At 40.3% G+C, this 10,880-nt stretch overlaps 1 protein-coding gene across 1 annotated transcript in view; it reads left to right on the top strand.

The window, feature by feature from the left end:
• Positions 1–2,444, top strand: part of LOC138215397 (inactive N-acetylated-alpha-linked acidic dipeptidase-like protein 2) — a 471,279-nt gene extending 468,835 nt beyond the window's left edge. Inside the window, exon 17 of the mRNA XM_069177518.1 lies at positions 2,004–2,444. Within this exon, the coding sequence (XP_069033619.1) occupies positions 2,004–2,241 (238 nt within the window). The 3' untranslated portion in view covers positions 2,242–2,444. The remainder of the gene's footprint in view (positions 1–2,003) is intronic.
• Positions 2,445–10,880: the final 8,436 nt, after the last annotated feature.

Consider the following 10,880-nt stretch of genomic DNA (forward strand, 5'->3'; position numbering starts at 1 on the left):
TAAATAAAAAATAAATAAAAATCACCACCTGCAGGTTGCTCATCATACTAATTACCTCCCTAGACTATATCAACCCTGGTCCAGCAGTCCTGAGGTGTCGGTCCATACTATCAGCTACGTCCACTCACCTGCAACCTGTCGCTAGTGCTACCAGCGTCCCGTCCCGTACTGACGACTTGCCATGGGCTACCTTCACCCTGCCTGCTAACCCGTGTCGGACCTCAGGAAACCACACAGTGGATCCAGCCTGCCCTTTTGTGTCGGACCTCGGGAAACCACGCAAGTTGATCCAGTCTGCTGCCCTCTTGTGTCGGACCTCGGGAGACCACACAGTGAACCTGCTTCTAGTCCTCGTTAGGACTCCTGGTGCCTGCCTGCCTGCCAGCCTGCCTGCCGGCCATGTTTACGGCTCCCACTGGTCCTGCCCGGACCGGAGCTGAGTGCGTGGCTGCACCAGCTGCCCCCCCCCCCCCCCCCTCCCGGTGCGAGTTCGGTGGAGTTTCCCTCCCAACTCGGGAAGAGGAGAGAGAGTGAAGAAGAGACATTGGCCTCCTGGCTACCAGTCAATAAAAACTGTTTTTGTACCCGAATTTGAGTCTGTGTCTGCATTTGGGTCCAGTCCAGCCACACCTCATAACATTATTACTGAATAGTCTATACAGTGTATTACTGTAACCTAAACCTGCTGAACTGGCAGCAGTCTGACGGGTACATGCTGGTTTTATGTGGTAGAGTAGATACAGAATCTTCACGCAGCTCTGACTTTGAATCTAAATGATGTGCTGAAGGTCAGAGCTCCTTCACACCCTGCAGCTCACAGCCTGTGTCTTAACAGATGAAGAATCACTCCATTTACTCCTTAATACTGTCCGTTCAGCCACTTTAAGAGAAATCAATGTATCTGAGCCCCGCGGAGAGCAGCGCTCCGCAGTCTCTGCCTCTTTGACCTACAAATGACGACTCTGCTACCCCACAGGCTGCTCTCTGGGTATATATGTGCTTTAGTTTATGTGTGTGCACGTGGCGTGTACAACACATGTGACAGGAAGACAGAGTCGCAGAAAACCCGGTCTGTACCTCTACAGAAGAAGTCATGTCTCACAGCATGTTAGTGGTTTGTTCTTACAGAAAATCATGCAGAGGTCAAAATATGAAAAATATGTTTTCATAAGTTCTTGTTTCAGTGGTGATTGCCTTCATTGGATTCTATGAGTGTAAGCATATTATCAAAGCAGGTTAACATCAACTGGTAAAAGACAAATCAGCTGCAGGAAAATCAGAAAACTTCAGGCTTCTTGTAGTTTCCAAACAGAAAAATGTTAACATTCAACTCACTGGAACTTATTTGGTTATGTTGGACACGGCATTATAATTTTCAATTAATGTTATACTATCAGCTAATTCTGGTAGCAGTCGATTATCTTCATTTCCATCGTATAAGGCAACATTATGTGCAGTCTGTGCCTTTTTAAGACTTCCCTTGTGAAATGTGATCACATGTAGGACACCACATGTTGCAACACATAACATGGGAAAAATCTCTGTAAAAAATGTCCACATGTTGTAATATGTGGTAGTACGCGGAGTACCTGTAATGTGTCACAAACACTGCAAATTTTCAGCACATGTGATTTTAACATGTTTGCACATTTTAAGATTTCCCTGTCCACAATCATGTGTGGCCATGTGGTCATGTGTTTTTACACATAGAAAACTTGACTTGTCCGTCTGAAAAGACGTTATCACAGGGGGTACCTGGATTTGAACTCAAACAGACTCTTAAGTTGTCCTTTAATTGCATAACACAGTCACAGTACTTTTCTATAAATATAATGTTTTTATAGACTGCAACCACTCGTTCAGCTCAGCAAAATCTTTCCACACGACTCGATAACTTCATACATGTATATAGATAAAACATTTTGACTTTCCTTAGCTCGACAGACTGTTGTAACTGCAATCCTCAAGTTATTCAGTGACACTCTCATCTTGTCTCTCCACAGGAATCTGTTATACAGCCTTCCAGGAAAGACTCCTCAGTTCTCCATCCTGAAGCTGTCACAGGAAGCCGTCCTGCACTGCAACGTCACCACCAAAAACAACTCTGCAGACAAGGAGGTACTCTGCCACAGCACCATGAACCAGTCTCTGTCCCTCATCCTCAGGGCCATCCACTCAGCTGAGAGGCTCGTCGGCTTTGGCTTGGACTTGTTTGAAAATTACCGCAGTGACACATTATGATTTCTACTGATAAAGACCCAAATGCGACTGATCAGGTTTATAAAGTTTAACACCATCTAACCATCCATATCCAACCTTACTAATTGTATTGGAAACATTGAGAATCAGAGGGAATCCACTCAATACAATCGTGATTAAGACTTTAGTGTCACAGTTCTGCACTTCCCCAATAACCATGCTGAGTTAAATGACAGAAATATGGAGCCCACAATTTATAGAGAAATTTTAGACACATTTTAGAATGATATAAAAAAAAATTAAAAAAAACATGCTGCTTTGTGATTGATGGATGTATTAAACTTCTTGCACATTAGATTTTAGATATGCAAATAATATTGACACAGTGGGGTCATTTAAATTGCACTAGACTCTCATTCAATGGAAGCTGACCAGTAATAACAGGTGGATGGACTTTACCTTTATCAGACACTTAACTCTGTTGGCATGGTAACCATGTATTCAGCCTTATCTGTGCACATCCCAGCACAGGAGGTCTTCAAAAGACAATAGCATCACTTCAGACATGGTCACCTGACCAAGGAACCATTTCTGAATCTCAGTCTGTAATAGTGAGGAAAATGTGGAGATTTTTAAATTCTGTCTTTCTAGGTGCAGCCGTGGTGGCGGAAGAGTTTACCATGTTTACATTTCAGTTGCAAAGAGTTGTAAAACGGAGCTGCTGAAAAAAACAACTTCACAACAGTGGCCATTCTTGGTCAGGCTCCTTCTGCAATTACCTCTGTCCAAGCATGTGCAGTGTGACTGTATGTGTAACAAGGTCAGTCTGATTGATAGCTTTCTAAAGCTTTCCAAATAAAATGTGGAACTTAATGCTAGCTGGCTGACCAAATATCTAGCTAGGTTAGTGACTTCTCCTGGAAGTGTAACTGTAAACCTCCAGGGGTCCAATTTTTTTGTTCCATTTGGCCTCAAAAGTTTTTAAGTTGATGCATTTAAAAAGTTGTTTTAAAAGCTTGATGACATCCACACTGTTTGCAAAAGTATAATGAACAGTGTTTTTGAGCTGGGTGGGGAGTGGAAGAATAGCATCAGAAATAATGGGAATATGACCAAGTTTAAAAATAAATACTGACATTTTCTTTGGATGAACTAATGAAATATTTTATCTGCCAAAAAGGGCCTTGGGTAGCAATAAGCCATTGTAGCATCAGCCTACTAAACTGTAGTTTAAAATCACTATAAGCCATGGCACCTCACTGTGTGGCCCTTTGCTATTGATTAAAAGCAATAACACAATTAAAACAGAATGCAGGAGTCGACTGCTTGAAGCAATAATTAAACTGTATTTTTGCATGTCACAGCAACAAAAAGCATCTTAAATGTCACTGTTTTAAGTTTGTGTTTACAGATCATTGTAATGAAAGTGTCCTCGTGGTAGAGACATATGTCACTTATTCATCCATGCAGATGGTTCACTTCATGGTTAGCAGTGCCTCCGGCTTGTCCTCAGGCACCAAACAACACCCATTATACCTGGCGGTGTTAGCAGGTGGGATGCCGGGCGGTCGTGGAGCGTGTCTTTGTTGGAACGAGCTGCACCTGCTGGTAAAACTGGTTCAACTCCTGAGTGTCGATGAAAAGAAGCAGTTGGTGGCTCCACGTCCTCCACTTTCCCGGACCGCCCAAGGAGTGCAATGACAGAAATAGACAACCAGTTATGGGAGAGAAGGCGAGGAAATGTAAAAGTCAAAGAACGGAATTCTGTGGACAAACAAACGTGATAAAAGTCTGTAATAATGGCTGTTATAAACTAAAATATCAGAGTCAGCCAATGTCTGAAAACAGACGGAGCCCCATTGCGTTTAGCATTCAAAACCATCTTAGAGGAAAACGCCAATAAGGCTCAAATGCTTTAGCACACAGTGGTGAGGTTTAACAGCAGAATGAGCATCGCGACACACAATAATGATAATAATTCCAGCTGGATGCATTATGCATTAATATGGCTGCTTTGACAATTGCTTTGAATCTCCATTTGTCCTTTTCTCTATATCTGTTCTACACGCTGCACACTCTTAATGTTTTAAGTGACAACAGTCAGTGTTATCTCTCTGCCTCCTCTTTCTTCTTTTACATAATTAATTCCACCATCCAGCGATCTCTCTCATTGTGCCGCAGTTTGTCATGGTCGTGACGAGAGATTCAGGAGTCCAAGGCAGATGTGCTGAATTTAACAGCCTGCAAAAGCTTGAACGAAGAGCTGTTACTGTTTAACAACTAATTAATATGAATCGTGTCCAAAAAACGTGATTACTGAGGGATTGGCATTGGTTTATGGTTTCCTTGCTGTAACCAAATTGCTCTATCTAAAGCGGCAGTCCAGAGATCAGTAGCTCAAAGACTCCTTTTTAATATTATAGGGAGATTTAACATTAAAATAAAAAGCACCAGTCAGTGGAGCCTCAGGTTTTTTGTAGTTAGGCATGACATTTGCTAGAGTAGTTTTTGTGAGAAAAACAATGAGTAAAGCACTATTTTGTACTTTGAAAAACAAAGTTTCATACCTTAACTTATTTGTAATAGTTAGAATGTAATACATTTGCTAAGCATGATGGAGGGGTGTGTGGGGGGCAGGGGAGGGTGGAGGCACTTCGATTTTTCAGCTGGTAATTTCTTATTGAATTCAAGTTTTTTAGAGTGCACATACTTTTAAAATGTAGAAATGTAGAACAGCACAGTCTATAATTGCTTCCTTGTTTCCCTGGACAATCTGTTTCCTCTTGTGTTTCCACAATCATAAACATGCATTTAAATAGGTCAGTTTTTAGTCCTTAAAAATGTTTTAGTTTTTTTTAATTGATAACATCTAAATTTTTCGCACAAATTTCAGAGACAACAGTTTGTAAGGTAAACTGACCATTTGTATGTAATTGTCCAGTTTGTAAATAAGCAGACTTGCAATACTGATTTCAAGAAAATAAAACCTTTCAGGGAGAAATATGTACATCCAATGCTTTAAATCATGTGCCTTTAATCAGTAAAAAAAAAAAAATGCTTTAATTTATTTAGTATAATAAGTAATTATGTTCCAAAAACTTGAATAGACAGCAGGTGGAATCTGATAAATTACCCACCGCTGAGGAAACATACTGTATTTGGTTTTCACAATACTTGGTTGAAGTAGCATTCAAGTGTATTCAGACTGCATGCAAAGCAAGTTTTAATGGTGCTGCAGTTGCATACAAAATGAGAAGAAAGATTTTACTCAATAAGAAGGAGATAATACACAGCATATGCACAGTCTATCTCTCGCTTCAGAAAACCTTTTTATAGCTTGTTAATTGGCTGTTCGTGGTAAAATAGAACAACAGTGACTGCAAAGATACTCAAACTTTTAAAACTACATGGAGGATGCAGGGTGAAAATGTGTTTAATGTTCAATCTCAATGTACCTTTTGAAAACTGTCTGTTGGGTTATCAGTAAGCTTTGTTAAACTAGCCTGTTTATTTAACTACTTAACAAAGACAAAATAATGATGTTGGAACAATATCATCGGTTAGAAATTGAATCAGGGCAGGAAAAAGTTTTGTTTCTTTGAAAATTGTATGCATGCTTTACATTACATATAAAACAAAAACATCAGTGGACTATAAATTCAATGAACGTGTTGCCACTTCCCAGAAATGAACATGCTCATGATACATTTACTGTTTTAAATACAACCCCATTTCCCCCAAAAAAGTCAAAAGACAACATATCAAATGTTGAAGCAGAGAAATTATATTTTTTTCATGAAAAAATATATACAAATTTTTAATTTGATGGCAGCAACATATCTCAAAAAAGTTAGGACAGGGTCATGTTTAGCACTGTGCCACATCACCTCTTCTTTTAACAACACTCAGTAAACATTTGGAAACTGAGGAGACCAGTTTCTGGAGTTTTAGAAGTGAAATGTGGTCCCATTTTTGCCTGATATAGGATTTCAGCTGCTCAATAGTTCAGGGTTTCCTTTGTTGTATTTTTCATGTCATGATGTGCCATATTTTTTAAACGGGTGACAGGTCTGGACTGCAGGCAGGCATTGATGGTTCCGTCCAGATGTACAAGCTACCCATGCCAGGTGCCCCAGTGCACCCTCATACCATCACGGATGCTGGCTTTTGAATTGTCTGCTGATAACAAGCTTGATGGTGCCTCTCCTCTTTACCCCAGAGCAATCCGTGTTCATGATTTCCAAAAAGAATCTCAGATTGTGATCCATCAGACCACAGGAAAGTTTCCCACTTCACCTCAGTCCATCTTAAATGATCTCGGGTCCAGAGAAGGTGGCAGTGTTTCTGGATCATGTTTCTATCTGGTTTCTTTGGAGAGTTTTAACCTTTAACCTGTGTTCACAGACGATGGTTTTCAGAAGTGTTCCTGAGCCCATGCAGTGATTTCCACTCCAGAATAATGTGTGTTTTTAATACAGTGCTGCCTAAAGATCACTACCATCCAATATTGGTTTTCAGCCTTGTCCCTTGTGTTCAGAGATTTCTCCAGATTCTATGAATCTTTTGATGATATTATGAACCGTAGATGATGAAATCCACTAACTCTTTGTAGTTCTACGTTGAGGAACATTATTCTTAGATTGTTGCACTATTTTCCCGCAGTCTTGCACAGAGTGGTGGAACTCTCCCCATCTTCACTGCTTAGAGACTCTGCCTCTCTGAAATTATCTTTTTATACCCAATTATGTTGCTGATCTATTGCCAGATAACCTAATATGTTGTCAGATGTTCCACCAGGTTATTTTTTTTTTTTTATTTTTTTTTTTGTGTTACACAACTATCCAGTCTTTTGTTGCCCCTGTCCCAACTTTTTTGCTGGTATTAAATTCAAATTAACCATATATTTTTCATGAAACAAATTTTTTTTGTCAGTTTCAACATTTGATATGTTGTGTTTGGTCTAGCTTTTAAATATGGGTTTATATGATTTGCAAATCATCCCATGCTGTTTTTAATTACATTTTACACAGCGTCCACATTTTTTTTTTTTTTTTTTTTTTTTTTTTTTTTAGCAACAGAGTTGTATTTAAAGCTGGTACCGTTCTCATTTTACGGAAAAGTGGCATTTTCGGTTTCTTGGTCCAACATGTTGTAAAATCAATTTATAAGCTATTATGGAGTCCAACGGTAAGACATATCGATGTCACTGTGACACAGACTGAACAAACTGTAAGCAGCCCAGTCCTATTTACAGCCTTCAGCAACTAACATACTGACAGCAAACTCTAACTAAACTAAAAGTGCTCATCATTCAGCACTGACACAGGTGTGAAAGTGTATACATTATGGGGTGATTCCAAAACAGTTTGATACATTGAACATTTATTTTGATACCAGTTGGCCTGATGTGTTACAGTGTGATCAGTCTGTCTCACATAATGACTCCTTTGCAGCTGTTTTGGATTTTTATTTTTTACTGGATTGCATGAGCCATGCAGAATGTCATTATTACATTGATTATTGTGCTATGGTTGTGTATATATGACTCTGTTGTACATCTAAAGAGGTTCTCAAACATTTTCCTTCAACAATGTCACACACATAATGTTGATAAAAACGGCAGGTAAATTCTAACATGACATAAATGTGGTTATCTGCAGTACAAAATTGCATCATTGCACAACCAGGGCTGCACCTCTTGTGGTCTCAACTCACAGGTTGAAAAGTACCTGACTTGGTTCAACTATGAACTAACCACTGTCCACAACATTTATTAGAAAATCTTGACAGATGTGTTGAACTAATATGCAAAGTCAAAATTTTTTAAATGAATTAGACAATTCTGGAAACTGCTGTAGAGCTGAATTTGCACAAATTAATGAATGTCCTCTTTGATGTTAGTGTTCCAATGAATTCTCCAAATGTTTGCATTTGTGAAGAAGTAATGCTCACACTGTACTTTATCATTAGTTTTCTGAGTTATACTTAAAAAAAAAAAAAAATTAAATATATAGCCTATGGTTTGAACCTTCCAAAATGTACTTAAATAAGATGACTGTTCCTCTGAAATAGAATGCTGTTATTATTAGTTGAATCAGTTGATGATTCAGTTTGGCCTGGTTTCTGTATGCATGATGTAACAGTTTACCTAGCTTCTGCAGGAATTTTGCTGGCATGTTTTTTTGTCTCATTCAAGTCTTGTTGAATTTTGTAATGCAATAAAAAAACCGGTTTAAAGCCTTTGCCTTTGTTCATGCTGGTGTTACACACAACTGCACAGATGTGGAAAAATCTGCATGAAAAATTCCCATAGTGAAAATCCACTAACTTTGAATCCAATTTAACACCAGTCAAAATGCTTTACATACCTCGTGTTGTCACATGCTGTGGTGATGAGTATGTGTTGGATGGCATCATTGTTGTGCAATAGTCACTGTTAACCCACACTGTAAACCCAAATGCTAAAAATAATTAACATTAACTCGTGAAAACTTAAATTTAAAAATTGATTCCATTAATAGATTAAGTTCCTGGGACATTTTCCTCTTTTAAGTTAAGTAAACCAATCATTTTTTTATTCATTTAGCTATTTTGTGTATTAAGTAAACAACATTTAAATGCATAATTTTACTGAACTTATTGTGTCCACATTAGAAACTGTATTCTGTGATTACTGTCGGGGTGTATTATGCAGTATTATCATACAGTGAAAAACATCAAGAAAAAACATGTAAGAAGAACTACGGAAGACGAAGGTTCTGGAGCCAAAAGGTTGTCTGACTTAATTTGCAGTCTGCTGGCCAGCATGCCAGCTGTTCTGACCCACAATCCTCTCCAGCAGTGGCTACGTCACATCGACTAAGCCGCCGAGAGATTGTGTGTTTGTTTGTGGGTGTATCTGCAGCTCATCAGGTGTGTGGAGGCTCCGCCTGCAGCTCATCAGGTGTGTGGAGGCTCCGGCTGTAGCTCATCGGGTGGGTGGAGGCTCCGCCTGCAGCTCATCAGGTGTGTGGAGGCTCCGGCTGTAGCTCATCGGGTGGGTGGAGGCTCCACCTCCTCTGACTGGTTTAGTTGATGTTCATTCCACTAATCAACACTGCAGTATATCTGCCACTGGTCAAGAACTCGACCTTCACCAGATCATTCAGTCTCCTTCCAGTCCTCCTCAAGTCACCTTCCAGTCCTCCTCAAGTCTCCTTTCAGTCCTCCTCCAGTCCTTCTCCAGTCCTCCTCAAGTGTCCTTCCAGTCCTCCCCCAGTCTGCCTCCAGTCCTCCTCCAGTCCTCCTCCAATCCTCGTCCAATCCTCCTCCAGTCCTCCTTAAGCCTCCCTCCAGTCCTCCTCCAGTCCTCCTCCAATCCTCCTCCAGTCTGCCTCCAGTCCTCCTCCAGTCTGCCTCCAGTCCTCCTCCATTCTGACTCCAGTCAAGTCTCCTCCAGTCCTCCTCCAGTCTTTCTCCAGTCCTCTTCCATTCTGCCTCCAGTCTGCCTCCAGTCCTCCTCCAGTCCTCCCCCAGTCTGCCTCCAGTCCTCCTCCAATCCTCCTCCAGTCTGCCTCCAGTCCTCTTCCAGTCCTCCCCCAGTCTGCCTCCAGTCCTCTTCCAGTCCTCCCCCAGTCTGCCTCCAGTCCTCTTCCAGTCCTCCCCCAGTCTGCCTCCAGTCCTCTTCCAGTCCTCCCCCAGTCTGCCTCCAGTCCTCTTCCAGTTCTCCTCCAGTCCTCCTCCAGTCCTCTTCCAGTCCTCCCCCAGTCTGCCTCCAGTCCTCCTCCAATCCTCCTCCAGTCTGCCTCCAGTCCTCCTCCAATCCTCCTCCAGTCTGCCTCCAGTCTGCCTCCAGTCCTCCCACAGTCCTCCTCCATTTTTCCTGCTGCATTTGGATCCACTCGTTTGCACTCACAACAAATATTAATAAGGCAATGAGTTGCTGCAAAGTTTTCAGTCACATGGTTTTGAGTATGAATAAGTGAAAGTGTTTGACTTTTGTCTCATTAAGAAAATAAATATAAAGACTTAGAAATATTGAGTGTAAAAGAAGGTTTTTGTGTACCTACTTTTTGTAAACATAATTCCATGGAAGAGGTGAATAAAAACTTTTCGGTCATTTGAGTCTAGTCAAAGCTTGCATGTAGTCTTGAAAGCAGTTGACTTTCAATTTTATCAACTTAAAAAGCAATAAGTTGCCTTAGTTTATTTTAGTTCTGGAAACTTACGGGGGTTTACAGTACAGTCAAGTTGATTTACTTAAAAAAAAACTGAGGCAAGTCATTCCCCCAAAAAATTATACAATAGAAGCTATTAGAATTATTTGATTGAAGAGTCACAATTTAAATTCAACACAAGTTTTTTGCTCAACTATTAAACTCAAATAGTTTAGTTAGAATAATTAGTTACCATTATCATTTATTCTAATTCCGTGTATTTGTCCTAATGAGTTTTTCATTGGACACTATGGAACCATCGGACATCATGTTTATTTGATGTCATGTCAGAGGAAAAGCTGCATTTTGTATCTACTTCTGTCTGTGAACCAAACACCTTAAATATTTCAGGTGTAGTAACTTGAATGCCTTTTCAGAGATGACCTTTTTTCAGTTTTAGTTTTAATTTGAAGGTGCGAGGCTCTCTGATGCTAATCCACTATCACGGAAAGCATCATCGGCCGCGCGCAACATCCGGAGGAACGC

The sequence above is a fragment of the Embiotoca jacksoni genome, unplaced genomic scaffold (assembly GCF_022577435.1).
Source record: "Embiotoca jacksoni isolate LCO1_2020_lvr unplaced genomic scaffold, fEmbJac1.0.p SCAF_74, whole genome shotgun sequence".
Taxonomy (NCBI): Eukaryota; Metazoa; Chordata; class Actinopteri; family Embiotocidae; genus Embiotoca; species Embiotoca jacksoni.